This window comes from Podarcis filfolensis, assembly GCF_964270895.1.
Source record: "Podarcis filfolensis genome assembly, chromosome: 8".
NCBI classification, from domain to species: domain Eukaryota; kingdom Metazoa; phylum Chordata; class Lepidosauria; order Squamata; family Lacertidae; genus Podarcis; species Podarcis filfolensis.
In genome coordinates, this window is record NC_139611.1 from 22,737,773 (window position 1) to 22,752,682 (window position 14,910).

At 46.1% G+C, this 14,910-nt stretch overlaps 2 protein-coding genes across 6 annotated transcripts in view; one reads left to right on the plus strand and one right to left on the minus strand.

Moving 5' to 3' along the window:
* ARHGEF16 (Rho guanine nucleotide exchange factor 16) overlaps nt 1–3,703 on the plus strand; it is a 37,278-nt gene extending 33,575 nt beyond the window's left edge. Inside the window, exons 14-15 of the mRNA XM_083628682.1 lie at nt 1,237–1,338; nt 2,258–3,703. Of these exons, the coding sequence (XP_083484808.1) occupies nt 1,237–1,338; nt 2,258–2,397 (242 nt within the window). The 3' untranslated portion in view covers nt 2,398–3,703. The remainder of the gene's footprint in view (nt 1–1,236; nt 1,339–2,257) is intronic.
* Nucleotides 3,704–6,092: 2,389 nt separating this feature from the next.
* The window catches only part of MEGF6 (multiple EGF like domains 6), a 206,646-nt gene continuing 197,828 nt past the window's right edge, over nt 6,093–14,910 (minus strand). For all 5 annotated transcript variants that reach the window (XM_083628414.1, XM_083628413.1, XM_083628415.1 and 2 more), the window contains 4 exons: nt 13,305–13,433; nt 12,094–12,225; nt 9,951–9,998; nt 6,093–8,550 (listed from right to left, as the gene is read on the minus strand). In XM_083628414.1, coding sequence (XP_083484540.1) covers nt 8,486–8,550; nt 9,951–9,998; nt 12,094–12,225; nt 13,305–13,433 — 374 coding nt within the window. In that variant the 3' untranslated portion in view covers nt 6,093–8,485. The remainder of the gene's footprint in view (nt 8,551–9,950; nt 9,999–12,093; nt 12,226–13,304; nt 13,434–14,910) is intronic.

Sequence of the window (14,910 nt, forward strand, 5' to 3'; positions counted from 1 at the left end):
AATCTGAAGGTTTACCAAAGTGCAAACACACACTCTTAAAAGAAAGGTCCAATGAGGATTGAGCATTGTGAATAGCCACTGAATGTTGCCCGTTGAGCAGAGAAAGGAAAACAGGAAGTTGATGTGGTGGGTTTTGCCCTACTTCAGCTCCTTAGACTAGGAGTGGGGAATCTCGGGTCCATGGGTCAAGGCTCTTAAGTCCCACCTGTCCTGCACCTGAAGTCTGGTAAGTGCAGGCCTCTGAAGGAACAATCAGGAGCTTAAAATGAGCTCTCTTGATTGCTCCTTTGCTGGAGAATGGCACATTCCCAACCACCCAATGACTGATTTTTATTTCACTTTTAATTTGTATACCATATTTCTATTTTGCAATACCCAAGGCGGTTTACAAGCTGAAGAAACAAAGAATGTACACCTTATAACAATCAAATCCAATACAAAAATATGATAAGAGAACATAACTTTAAAATAAGCAACTTATATCAAATAAAGTAATTTTCAACAATCCATTAGAATGATATAGAATCATATTAAATATCAGCATATTAACAATTATAATAAATAATTTCTAAACTATAATCAATAAAACAACGGCAAGTCACAGTGCATAAAATAATAATATTTTAATAATATCGGCAGTGGGAGCATGCCTCACTCCAGGAAAGGGAAGCAGTTTCCACTGAATGAAGACCGCTTCTCCCTCCCGGGGTCGCTCCTTGAACCTCCGCTTCTCAGAGGTTCAAAGAGCAGCACGGGGTTGTTTGCACTGTGCTTTGAAGTCCTGACTGTCGGGGCTTCAAAGCAAAGCATCACCTGATGTCATCACATTGTTGGGTGAATGACAAGGAGTCCCACCCATCTTCCACTAAATGACACTGTGACATCAGGTGATGGTGTGCTTTGGCCTGGCAGGCGTGGGGAGATGATCTGCAAGCCAGATATAGGTTATCCACCCGTGCCTTGCAGTATCTTTGCAAAGGGCATGAGTGGCAAGAACCTAGAACGAGAGAAATTCTACTAGGACATGAGTTCATGCTGCAGCATTTATTTTTCTTTGCAGCTCCCACTTATATTCTTATCATTGAATTGATTTTGAACTTCATGCTTTTAAAGGTCTTCTAAAAGAATAGGAGGGAGAAAGGAATGCTTGCATTGTTCTTTTTCTTCTTCTCTCTCTCTCTTTGCCCCTTTTGTCTCCACACTGCCACTCACTCTGAGTCCCTCTGTTTCTCCAAGATCTCAAGCAGGTGGAGATTGTACGGGCTTACTTGGCCAAGCAGACGGATGAGATTTCCCTCCAGCAAGGCGATGTTGTTCTAGTCCTGACCAGGGAGGAAGGTAAGTGTGCTTTGGAAAGAGATTGGTTTCCAGAGGTAGATTTATGGGACCAGTTTGAGAGGACCTGGAGTAGGATCTGCCAGGGCTTTACACCCAGTTTGTAGGTGTGATTGTGGGGTGTGTGTGTGAGGAACCTCTCCAGACCCTACTCCACACACTTCGCAAGTGTCTTTGCTCAGCTGAAACATGTCCTTCAGCTGTGATGTTTGCCTGGATGGGTGTAGAGATCTCTGGCTTTTTAATGCCTGGAATCTAAGCTCCATTTGTTGCGTCTTGCCCTGCCAGCTGCTGGCCCCTGGAAGATTACTAATGAGGGAATGTGGCCCTCAGGACTTGAAAAGAGAGAGAAATCGTCACCACCTGTGCAGTGAATATTATAAACAGAAACAAAGTTCCTCTCTCTTAACAAAATGCCACTTCAGAAAGACTGAGTTTAGGAAACCATGATTGATACCCTCCATATCCTAAATACAGCACAATAGACTTTTGAAAATTGCAAGTGTGTACAGTCACGCTGCTGTATGGCTTCTTAATGATTTTTTTAAAAATAATCATGTTCGTACTACAAGAGATATAAACATCTTGTGTTGGGAAGTCTTAGCACTACTCCAGTTATGATGTTTTTTTATACCAAGGCCTAGGATTGCAAATGTTTGGCTGCCGAAATGTTGAAACGCACGTGTCCAGTTCATCTAATAAGCATTTTTTATTGCAGTTTGAACTTTTAGTAGAATATAGGGATGATTAAAAAAAAAGTTTTGTAGTCTCTATGGAAAATTAAAAGCTTGTGTTTATGTTTGCAGAATCTGCAACTGAATGTTTTAGCTTAACTTTGCTCTTTTTGAAGTGGAGGCAATATTGAATGCCACCCCAGGCTAGGAGCAGTGGATCAAGTGCCCCTTCTCTCTCCTCCTTCCAGGCTGGTACTTAGGTGAGCGTCTGCGTGACGGCGAGAAGGGCTGGTTCCCCCAAGCCTGTGCCCAGGAGATCACCAACCGCAGCGCCGTGGAGCGCAATGTTCAGCGCATGGAACGGTTGCGCATAGAGACAGATGTGTGAATGCTGGAGCATGTCGAACATTAGTCCGCTGGAGCACTTGGGACACAAAGCCAGCTGTATGGCCTGGGAAGACAGACCTGGGTTGCTGACTGCCTCTCAATGTCCCTCCTGGGTCGGAAGTGAGCTCTTGCCTGGCTTGTAAGGTAGCCGCCGTCCAAAGAGATGAATGACCTTCCAGCCGTGCCGCACAATGGACGCACCTTTGTTGAGGGACCACCTGGGTTGAGGCATCTCCCCGCTTCCCCCCCCCCTCCACAAAAGGACACAGTTGTTCACCTGGTTGTCTGAAGATGGTGTTTCGCTGGCGTTCTTCGCCCCTGCCCTTATCTTCTGTGGTCTGTTGTTGGTTAAGATGATGTACAGATAATGTTCTGCCCAGATTCATGTCAGCATCTCATCGTGGTGTGTTTGTGTGTGTGTATTGTGGAAGCTGCAATGCTCAGGGAAAACGGGGTTATGTGACCCACCAATTATAGAAGCTGGCTTTTAATTTTGCAATTTCCTGCCCCCACCCCCAAACCCGCAGCAACGAGGACACATTCCTGTGCAATCAGTTAGATGTTTGCAGAGCCTTACACCTCCCTCCACCCTCCTTTGCCAATTTGCACAGATGTGGCGAATCCAATATATGTTCATGAGCCATTAAGCCATTGCACCTCAGTAGTGCTGTGTGATGCTTATAGTTGGAAGAACAATGCCTTTGAAAACTTTTGAATGGACTCCTCCTAGTCTGAATACATTGCGCTGGCACCATTTTATTCTTTTTAGCATGGTGGTTTCCAGTGTGACCTTTACGGTGCAACCCTAAACATGTCTTGCACAAAAGTAAGCTCCGCTGAGTCCAGTGAGGCTTACTTTTAGGTAAGTGTGCATGGGCTTGCAGCCTTATTTATCTTGGCCGCCTTTTGATGTATGTCTAGTTTATGGGCTACAATGAATCTGGGTTTAGTATCTAATGCTGACTCTTGGGTGTACCGGTTTTAAAATCATTTTTGTTCAGGGCGTTTTAATAAGTGCGCCTGCCTTTTATACAGTATGTGTAACTCTGTTTTTAGACTTCATCGTTAACATAACCCCCTCCAAGTAGTTTGTTTTCCTGTGTCTGACCACTGTAATTACCCTGCGCATTCTGGATCTGCATGAGTCTAGCAAGTGGACCGGAGTGGTTTTGATTGGGACAAATTGCATTGCTGTAGTAACCCTGTTTCCTGCAGTTCCTGTGAGCTTGGAGGGTAGTTTTAGAAAATGAGTGGTGCGTCTTGCTGTATATCTATTTAAGCTGATTAAACTCTTGTATGATTTGGAACGAGGTGCGGAGCGTTTGTTATTTCTACACAGGAAGACCATCGGTCCATCTAGCTCAGAATTGTCCACCCTGACTGGCAGCAGCTCTCCGCAGTTTCAGGAAGGTATCTCTCTCCCAGCCCTGCCCAGAGATGTTGGGGATGGAACCTGGGACCTTCTGCATGCCAAGCAGGTGCTCTCACCACTGAGCCTTCCTACTTCAACCCAGGATCTGAAGCTTTTGCTTTAAGGGGTAGAGTACCCAAGGAGTTGTTAAGACCTGGGGTGCATTGAGATGTGGTGTGGATTGTATTGGCGATAACAATGACATTTCTGTCTCAGTTTCTGATATTCCTTTTCTACTGCAGGAAATTACAGCGCAAAAAACTCTTGCCATTTTCCAGGTCGACAGAGTTGCAAACGGATATTTTGTGGGAGCAATTAACGCCGAAGTGAGCGCTAAACGTCCACTAGATTTCCAAAAGTGGCCTTTATGCCACATGAAAGAACACAGGCTCAGGTAAGGAAATGGAACAAAATGCTGTCTGAGTGCCACCTTGGTTATATTTCATATACAACATATTTGAAACTAAAGTGGTGTTTCTTCCGTAGTTTGCCCTACGATTTTTGTTTCAAGGAAGCTTTCCCTAAAGTGTGGCTCAGTCACTTTGTGGGAAAATACTACCATAATTATAGAGTTGGAAGGGATTCCAAGGGTCATCGAGTCCAACCCAGTGCAATTATCATAGCTAAATAACCTCTGGCAGGTGGCCACCCAACCTCTATTGAAAAACCTCTAGCAAAGAAGAGATCCTCACCTTGAGACAGCCCATTCCACTATTTGGCACAGTTGTAGAAATGGGCTTAGCCAACTTGAGTTTGTAATCATTAACATTTTATCTTTCTCACATCTTATCTGTAATTAGCTGTCAGAACGTACGGTTGGGGAGCAGTTCATAAATCTGCAAATAATCTGTTGTAAGAAGCTGTGTGTGTGTGTGTGCGCACTATGGGGAAATGCCCTAAAGCTCCTAAATGTAGGCACCAGGATAGAACTTTATTTTTGCAAGCTTCTAAAATGTGTTTTTAAAAACCTTGCTGGCTGCTTTTTAAAATGATCTAAAATAGTTGTTTCAAGTAATATTTTAAAAAAGAAACATCTTTGTAGCACTGTCAGGTATTCAGAGCAGTTCATATGCAGGCCCCGAATGCAGTCTTCGCAAGCACCCTGTAAGGTAAGTCAGTATTACCATGATCCCCCCCCCCATATTGCAGATTATTGCAGGACGGGGAGCAGATTGAAGCTCAGATAACAGCTTCCTTAATGCTACCCAGCAAACTTGCGGCACATGCAGTATTTGCCACAGGGACACCCTACTGTGCAGGTTCAGTTTCTTAGACTGCATTCATATTCCCTGCAGCTGGGAAGTAAGGTCCACTGAATTCTGCAGGGCTGCCTTCTGAGTATGCTTGAACACTGTATACCTGGACACTGAGGTCCAGCGCCAAGGGCCTTCTGGCGGCTCCCTCTCTGTGAGAAGTGAGGTTACAGGGAACCAGGCAGACGGGCTTTTCGGTAGTGGTGCCCACCCTGTGGAATGCCCTCCCATCAGATGTCAAAGAAATAAACAACTATCTGACTTTTAGAAGACATCTGAAGGCAGTCCTGTTTAGGGAGGTTTTTAATGACTGATGTTTTAATGCATTTTAAAGCTTTTGTTGGAAGCCGCCCAGAGTGGCTGGGGAACTAATAAATGGCTACAGAGTGGAAATAATAAATGGCTACAGAGTGGCTGTAGAAATAATAAATTATTATTATTATTATTATTATTATTATTATTATTATTATTATTACTGAGTAGATCTGCATAAGATTGTGTGTTAGTCACTTTGCACTTGATGATTTTTAAGGCTAAAACCAGCTCAAGGCCAAATCTGGTGATGGGGAGGAGGTATGACAAAATTATCCTGATAAAGATGTGGACAATGAGATGAGAACATAAGAGACTGCAGGATCAGGCCGATGGCCTATCCAGTCCAGATTCTTGTTCTCACAGTGGCCGACCCAGATCCCTGTGGGAAGTTTGCAAGTGCAACCTTCCCTTCTGCGGTTTCCAGCAACAGCTGGTATACAGAAGCATTCACTGCCCCTGACCGCAGCTTAGTAGCCATCAGTCCCCTTGCCTTTGGTGAATTTGTCTCATCCTCTTTTAGAGCCATTCAGGTTGGTGGTATTCAATATTATAGAACTGGGGAGGGCAGAGAGGCCATCTATGTGTGCAACGTGATTATTGTTATTTTGGGCAGGGGGGAACGACCCCAAATTAATTTTTATTTTTGTGTTGGACATAATACCGCGTGCCAAAAATCTGCCACCTTCACGGAGGACAGCATAAAGTGTATACAATATATAAATATAAATATACATTTTAATAGAAGCAAGTGACAACATTATAATTTTGTCAGACGTATGGCAAGACGTTCTGCAGTATTGCAGCTGGGAAAAAACAAAGATCTGTAAACTGATGGCAGGAGTAAGTCAGAGGTCATGGATTGTTTCCAGTCTTAGTCCAACACAAAGTAAATGTAACAGGCATGACTGACTTAAGTCCATTAATTTCTACGGATCTGCTTGGGGGTAAAACACAACTCTGAGGGGACAGCCAAGAGGGTAGATAGCAGGTAGGTGGTGCTTTTAAAACAGGCTAGGGCATTATGGACAAAGGAGCACTAATCTTGCAAATAAAAACTTCCATTAAGCTGAAAAGGCAAAACTCTGCTCTATTAAATTTTAGCTGGGGAAAGTTTCTGATGTGTTGTCCCCAAGCACAAGTATGAAAGCTAAAACCTTCACATATAAAACACTGTACAGCTCCACAGTTTCTGATTACTTTCTAAAGCCAGGTTCAAGTTCTTAAGCATGACACATGATAAAATCTCAGTGGTGATGGTGAGTTCTTTCGCTCTGTCTCTCTCTTTGCTACAGTAGCTCAGCTTTTAACTGACTCTCTCTTTATTTCCCAAGACTTAGCCCTTGTAAAAAGGAGCTTGGGCAGTGAGCGTATCCCATGTCTTCTGGCTCAGTGGAGTTCCTTATCGGAAGCTCTGGGAACATCTGTTTTCCAGATGGATGGCAATGGATGTTCAAGGTAAGATGATGATGCCTTTGCTGCAAACCTACCTCACCTTTCGCAGGATAAAGATTGAGGGAAAGGGTGAAGATGTGTATTTGGGGGTGAAATTCCTGAATTGTTTGGTTGTTGCTGTCCTGTAATTAACCAATTTCTGTGCCATCGCTGCTTTAAAAAGGAAGACTTCCCTAGGTGTTCTGACCCCTCCTGGTGCCATGCAGGATGATAAAACCCTGTCCTTTTCATCCTGTCTTGGTTCCCAAATCGCTTAGAGTCTTCACAAAAGTACTTCATTGCAAGTACAATGTAGGCTGTCGGAGATGCAGCAGAAAGTTCGTGGGCCACCAAGCATGTTTCAGAACCGGCAGAGTTCCAAGTTTCTGTTTAAAAACAGCAAGCGGCTTTCCCTCATGGCTGTATAGGGAAAGGCCAGGCAAAAAGCTTATAAAAGACTCTAAAACAAGGAGGAAAAAGCACGCTTAACAAAAAACCCAACAACCATAGGGCTCATGCATGAATTAATCTAACAACTTTTTAGCTCTTGCTCGGAACAAGTTCCACGGTCTTTTCCCTCTTCAATGATGGGAAAGCAAGGATCACAGCAGAAGAGATGTCCCTATAGCATTTCACAAGCCCCTGCCTCTTGCAATCTCTCTCTGATGATATATTAGTGGGGGATAATGGGTGTTGTAGTCCAAAACAGCAGGAGAGAACCAGGTGGGCGAAAGGTGGAGCCACTGGCATCAATTCATCTTATGCAAAGCCAGGCAGTTAAAACAACCTTCCCCAAGTCTGATGTCTTTAGGCTTTAGATTGCAGGCTTAATGGCTCCTTTGTATATGCAAAAGGTAACCTAAAGTAAGCAACCCAACAGACTTTTTATGTGAAATAATCTCAGGCTGGCTGGTGCATCTGAGGTGCCAGGCTACGATTCTTCTACAAACCCCTTAGGCCAGATCATGGAAAGGCAGCAAAACAGTCTGCACCTTTGTAGTGCCATGTTTTTTGCACCTGGGGCCTTCTGGGGGTTAAAAGGGGCTATACTCTCCCCACACACACACACCTCCCAGCAGCTTGCCACTCTCAAGCTCTTGGCTAGCTAAGTATGGGGAGTTGAGATCATTCTATCTCAAGTGCCAGGGATGTTGTGTTTCAAACAAACAAACTTCCACCCTCTGTCTCCCACACTTTCCAGGGCTACACAGACCCATAGGGCCTTTTGCGTAGCAAGTAAGAAGATGCAACTTTTGATACACCTGCCCATAAATAATACCTTTACATAAATACAGAATCCTGCTATTAATAATTCCAGGCAAACAAGAATAATTCATAATTACAAGCTTTTGCTCTTTTTAAGTCCAGAAGCTCAGAGAAAAAATGGCTATGCTTAAAAATGGTTTCCAGATTTTGTGAGTGGATGAGATGGAGGAGGGGGGGGGAGGTTTTCCACACTGCCTTGTTGGATTGAAGCGGATATGCGCTTGTTTTGAATTGTTTTCACTCAGTCTGTGCAGGACGACAGCTCCTCTGGGCAAAATCTTGGATTTGTTGCTCTCTTGAGGTGTCAGATCTGCAAGCTGGCATGTCGCAAGTCAGGTGAGCTAGTTCCATACTTGGCAGCCAACCCTTGCAGCTTCTGCCCAAGTCTGCGCTGGAAGTGATGAGTCCAGAAACTAGTGCTTCACAGATGGGGCAACCACCCTGGAGGAAGCCCGGTAAAAAGTCCGAGACTGTGCAGCTGTAAGAGGAAAGTTATAATGTGTTAGAGGCAGGGACTCAGCAACAGGGCTATATAGTTCAGTGGTGGAGCCTCTGCCATGCATGCAGAGGATCCCGGGTTCAGTCCCCGACATCTCCAGTTACTACGGCTGGGCGGTGTTTGGTTTTCAGCATTGTGATATATCAGCATCTAAATACTGCAGTATACTAGCACATCATGAAATCTGAAATGTATCAGGCTGCTTCTTCCTTGCTACCCTAGGGGAGGATGAAACAGCCAGATACAGTGCCCAGCCCTTTGGCTAAGGAAGCCCCTTAGCCAGATGGTAGGGTTGTGGGCAGGAAGGTGCAGCCTGACTTTTCCTTCCCAGTTGGGCACTTTGAAGGAGACTGGTCACTCCCTTCACTTGCTTGTGGGAGGCCAGGGCTGATGCAGCTTGTTCCCAGCACCCAGCGTGTGGAGGGAACAAGCTACTGTAGTGAGGCGAGCCAGAGGGGGGCTCCCTCAAAGACACCTGCCTGCTTTTGCCCAAGCAGGTGCGCTGCATCTTTACTCCCAGGGGAGGAAAAACACAGCCTGCCCAATGGCGACCAAGCCCACAGAACCTGCTGGGCTCCATTCACAGGGTTCCCTCCTGGGAGAAGGCGGCAGGGAGTAAGCTGTGTGAACACTGTTTGCACGGTGGCCTCAGGCACTGCCACTGTACAGGTGGGTGGCATCTTTATACTGCTCTGCTGAGGGGTGTGCAGCTGCCCCTGCCCCTCAGCGATCAGATGAATGAAGCCCCCACCTGGTCTGTGGAGGCTTGATCAGCCAAGAAGCAGGCTTCCTTAAACTGCCTGCCTGTTCAGCTGATCAAACCGCCGCCTCCTGGATTTTTGTTATACTGCTCCCCAGAGGTACAGACAGCTGTGCCCACCCCCTCAGTGGAGCAATTTAAAGAAGCTGCCTGCTGGCACAATGAGGACCAGACTACTTCACCTGGCAGTCTTGCCCTCATACTGGTCCTGGGTGATGTATCAATACATGACCCAGGCTTTCTTGGGGTCTTCAAATGTTGTTGGACTGCAACTCCCATTATCCCTCAGCACTGGCCCTGCTAGCCAGGGAGGGTGGGTGTTGTGGTCTAACATCATCTGGGAACCCAAGGTTGATATAGACCAGTGATGGCCAAACTTGGCCCTCCAGCTGTTTTTGGGCCACAACCCCCATGATCCCTAGCTAACAAGACAGGGATGATGGGAATTGTAGTCCCAAAACAGCTGGAGGAGGGCCAAGTTTGGCCATCACTGAATTGTAGACCCTATGGAGCTAGGTGGGCCCGTGGTCTAATTTGGTCCAAGGCTGCATCCTACATTCTGACGCCCCTTGCTCCCCAAATCAGCCAGATATATATATATAAAAAAAAAACAACTCACATTGTTCTGGTTGTCGTCTCGTGTGGGTTAGCAGCTGTGGTAGGCCACCTGAAAGTGAAGATGTGTTAGTTTTGTTCTGTCCCTTCATCTAGCTGTCAAATTTATTTCATCACAATTCTATGTCACCTTTTTTATTTGCAAGGAGTTCAAGGTGGTGTGCATCCCTGTGGCCTAGTGGGGATTTAAGCCCTGGTCCCCCATGTCCTAGTCCGACACTCATAAGTGTGGACATGACCTAGGTCCAAAATCATATTGGGATGAAGCCTGAGTACTCCCAGTTGGTTCCTTCCTTCCATGACCGTGGTAAGAAACCACGAAGTATTACATCTGAACCGGAGATCCTGATTTCCACCCACCCAAACAAAACCAGGAAAAGCTAAGCCTACAGACACTAGACCAGGGGTTGTCAGCTTGGTCCCTACCGCCCACTAGTGGGCATTTCAGGATTCTAGGTGGGCGGTAGGGGGTTCTATGTCACAAGCTGAATCCTCCTTCCATCGAGCACTGGTGGGCGGTAGGTATAAAAAGGTTGACTACCACTGCACTGGACAGTGCTTTTCTTCTAGAAGAAAAGGGTGCTGGTACTGTGTATCCTTGAGTACCCCCAGAAAAAAAGCACTGGGTTAAGATGGACTAAGGATCACAGGTTATTTGGGAGAAACCAACAATGCTGTCCCTTGGATCACTGCCTTGATTCATCACTTTTCTTGCATGAAAAGCATCCCTGATGGGCTCTCGGTGGGGGTGTTCTCCTCTCCTCTTCTCAGCAGTGTCACCCCTATGTGTGGGACACAAACACCCCCATCTGCCTGCCTCAGCTTCCCTTCCCAGAGCTTCCCATGAAAAGAACAATGGGAGGGAGAGACTTTGGTGATATGACACCCTGAGCGATGACAACATTTGGTGTTCCCTCCAAATTTTTTTTTCTTATTTTCAGACAGAGAGATGCCGGAACTGAGTTCCCCCTGAAAAAAAAAGCTCTTCTCTCTCTTACACACACAAAACTCACCAATTATTCTTTCTATCTCTGGTACTAAGAGAAGCCTTTTCTAGTACGTGAGCGAGAGGGAAATTGAGGGAGGGCAAGCCTCTTAGCATATCATGGCAGCACTTCCCTCTCCCATTTGGGGTCTGAGGTGGATTCCTACAAGGGCTGGCTTTCAAAACTCTGCTCAGTATGTGTGTTTTGCACTCCCTAGGTGCTCAGACAACCATTGCAGTGTAACGACAGACCAGTACAATTATTATAGAGAAAGAGATACCTACACAAACTTTTCTCAGTCTCTCTGTTTGTATACACACGATGGATTTGTATAAAGTACAAGTGCTGCAGCCTTTTTTGGACTTGACTACCGTATTTTTTGCTCTATAAGACTCACTTTCCCCCTCCTAAAAAATAAGAGGAAATGTGTGTGCGTCTTATGGAGCGAATGCAGGCTGCGCAGCTATCCCAGAAGCCAGAACAGCAAGAGGGATCGCTGCTTTCGCTGCGAAGCGGTCCCTCTTGCTGTTCTGGCTTCTGAGATTCAGAATTTTTTTTTTCTTGTTTTCCTCCTCCAAAAACTAGGTGCGTCTTGTGGTCTGGTGCGTCTTATAGAGCAAAAAATACGGTACTTTATTCTGCAGGTGCTGGTGGGGAAATGATCTCCTTGAATATGACCACCTAACATGGGTGTTTATGTGCATGTTTGTATGTGATTTTATATATATATATCTCCTATATATTTTGGAAAGTTATTTGTTCACTATGATTTTGGACACCTCTTAAGTTATTGTAACCAAATATTGCATAATGGTTCCTGAGATCAAGAAACACATTTTCACTTATGTTTGGATATAATTAGATGCCATTTTGTATTTGCCAGACTTAAACCTTTCAGAACCTCAATACTTTTAGTATCTTCCAACCAACAACAGTCATTTTCCCCTAGCATGCGCTTATATATATTACCACACACACATCACACTGAAAGTAAAAAACCAACAAACCCACATTGTCAGCTGTAAAGATTCTCCCTCACTTTCCTCACCTGGTATTATGGAAGCAGGTCATTTCCCTACTAGCAGCTGAACAAGTGGAATGATGGAGGCCAAAGCAGGCTGCTGCACACAGATAAACTCAAAGAAATCCAGGATTTCTTACCTTCTCGACACATCGCCCCTATGTAACCGTTGAGGCAAACGCAGCGGCCGTTCTGGGCATTGCAGTAAGCGTTGGACATGGAGCACTCGCACGTCAGAGCACAATCTGGACCGAATTTCTTCAGTGGGCAATCTGGGTAAGCAAGAGGAACAAGTCAAATCACAGATGGCGCAATGCTAGGAGGGCATCTCACCCGGGGAAGCAAAGATTCTGCCACATGCATTTAAAACAAGACCAGGAGGCCTTGACTTAGCAGAGGAGGTAACCCCATAGCAACAGGGTCTGCCCGGTATGGCAGAGGTGAGGAACTCAGGACCCTGTTGGGTTTGACTCACTTGCCAAAGCTGGCTCCCACCCCCTTAGCATAAGATTGGCAGGTTTCCATCAGTCCATGGCAAGACACTTAAGGGGGCAGAACCTGATTGTTAACCTTGGGTGTGGCGGGGAATCCTGGATAGCTCAGTTGGTTAGAGCATGATACTGGTAACACCAAGGTTGCAGGTTCAGTTCCCTTATGGGACAGCTGCATTGTCCTGCATTGCAAGGGGTTGGACCAGATGATCCTCAGGGTCCCTGCCAGCTCCATGATCCCAACTGATACACAGACTAAACTTGGGATGATGAACACGAAATTTCTTTAAAGCAACCGAAAGGGGAAGGGCCATAGCTCTGTGGTAGAGCATCTGCTTTGCATGCAGAAAAGGTCCCATGTTCAATCCCTGGTGGCTCCAGGTAGATGCAGGGAAAACTCCTGCCTGAAATTTTGGGATGCCACTGCCAATCAGTGCAGACTTTACTGAGCTAGATAGACCCAATACTCAGGTGACTTCCTAAGTTGCCCACCTTCACATTCTTCCTAGTGCAAAAAAGTGAGCACTGCTGCAACAGCCAAAGCAGTCCATTACTCCTGTAAGCTGCTGATTAATATAACTTTGGGGCTGCAGGGGCAATTTCCAGGTACATTTCCATGTACAAAAAGCTCCTAGAGGCCAGCAGGTATCGGATCGCCTAGTGCACCTGTGTACCTGCAGGCCGCGAAGTGCTCAGGTGTGAAGGACTAACAGACAACTCAGAGTTTCCAACTTGCTGCAGCTGAAAAGGACCTATTTGCATTGCTGGCCCAGCCATATGGAAGCCAGCCCACTCCTGCCCTCAACAAGGTGTGACTTGTTTCTTTGTAAAGATGATGCAAAGATGCTACACGCACTCACCCACGTCACACTTGGCACCCGTTTTCCCAGGAGGACAGAGGCAGCGGCCACTGGTTGCCTCGCATGGAGCGTTCCCCTCACAGTCACACCGATGTTGACACTTGTCTCCGTATGTCCCCACGTCACACACTGTGGCCACGAAAGAGATATCCATTGTTACTAAAGGTAGGCAAATTAATCTTTCATTTCTCCCTCCCCCCCCCCCAGTTTCTCATCTTTCCAGTATGCTCAGTTCTCTATATTTCTGTAGCAGTTTGCAATTATTTATTTTTAAAAAATCCTTCTTTACAGTCTGCTCCCCTCCCCCCAGCCCCCAGATGTTTTAAATAGAGCAGACAACATACCCATTTTTCGGAGTTGCTTTCAAACGCAAACTATTTGGAAATCTGTACAGGCCCATGTTTGTGACATGTAAGGATATCATACGCCCTTAGACCGTAAATTACTGCTGCTATGCTACCTGAAGGATGTTATCCCGGAAGATAAGCAAGGCAAGACATAAGTAATCAATCATTTAACTGCTGTAAAGATTATTGTAGCTAAAAATTGGGGCAGGGGGTGTATGTATCTCCTACTAAATGTGAATGGTTCAAAAAAATCTGGTCTATAGTACTCAAATTTCCGTATTTTTCGCCCTATAGGACGCACTTTTTCCCCTCCAAAAATGAAGGGGAAATGTGTGTGCGTCCTATGGGGCGAATGCAAGCTTTCGCTGAAGCCTGGAGAGCGAGAGGGGTCAGTGCGCACCGACCCCTCTCGCTCTCCAGGCTTCAGAAAGCTATCCGCAAGCCTTGCGGATAGCAGCCTGTTCTGGGGGCTGGGGTCGGGAGAAGCTTGGGTTTCCCCCGCCCCAGCCCCGCGGCTGGGGTGGAAAATAATTTTTTTTATTTATTTCCCCCCAAAAAAACTAGGTGCGCCCTATAGGGCAAAAAAATATGGTATCTTAATACACATAAACCAACCTAATAGGTTCTTGGGAAAATGGGTTTCCTTCATAATGTTTCTGAATAGTAATTTTAATGATACTGTTCAACCTTGTGCTGCTTTCAATTTGTTCTAATGTTATGGTGTTATGGGTATATGTATTTATTTGCTTTACTGGCTCTGATGTAATCTCAAAAAAAATTAATCCAAATTTCAGCGTACATTTGCAAGCAGCTTCCCCTAATATACCGTATTTTTCGCACCATTGGACGCACTTTTTTACTCTTAAAAAGTAAGGGGAAATGTCTGTGCGTCCTATGGAGCGAATGTGTGGTCCCTGGAGCTAAATTGCCGGAGTGCGGCACACTCTTGGACTGGTCTTTGGTAGTGGTGGTGGAGCCTCGCTCGTCTGCCGGCAGCCTCGGCTTCCCTCTGCAGCCCCGGGAAGCTTTGGAGCAAGGGGAGGGCTGTGTGCCCATGCCGCGCACTCCTGGGCTGCTGAATGGGGTGGGGGGAGAGCCGCGCTTATCTGCCGGCAGCCTCGGCTTCCCTCTGCAGCCCCGGGAAGCTTTGGAGCAACGGGAAGGCTGTGCGCCCATGCCCCACGCTCCAGGGCTACTGAATGGGGTTGGGGGGGTGCTGCTCTGCCAGCAGCCTGCCCTTCCCCTCAAGGTTTGGAGCA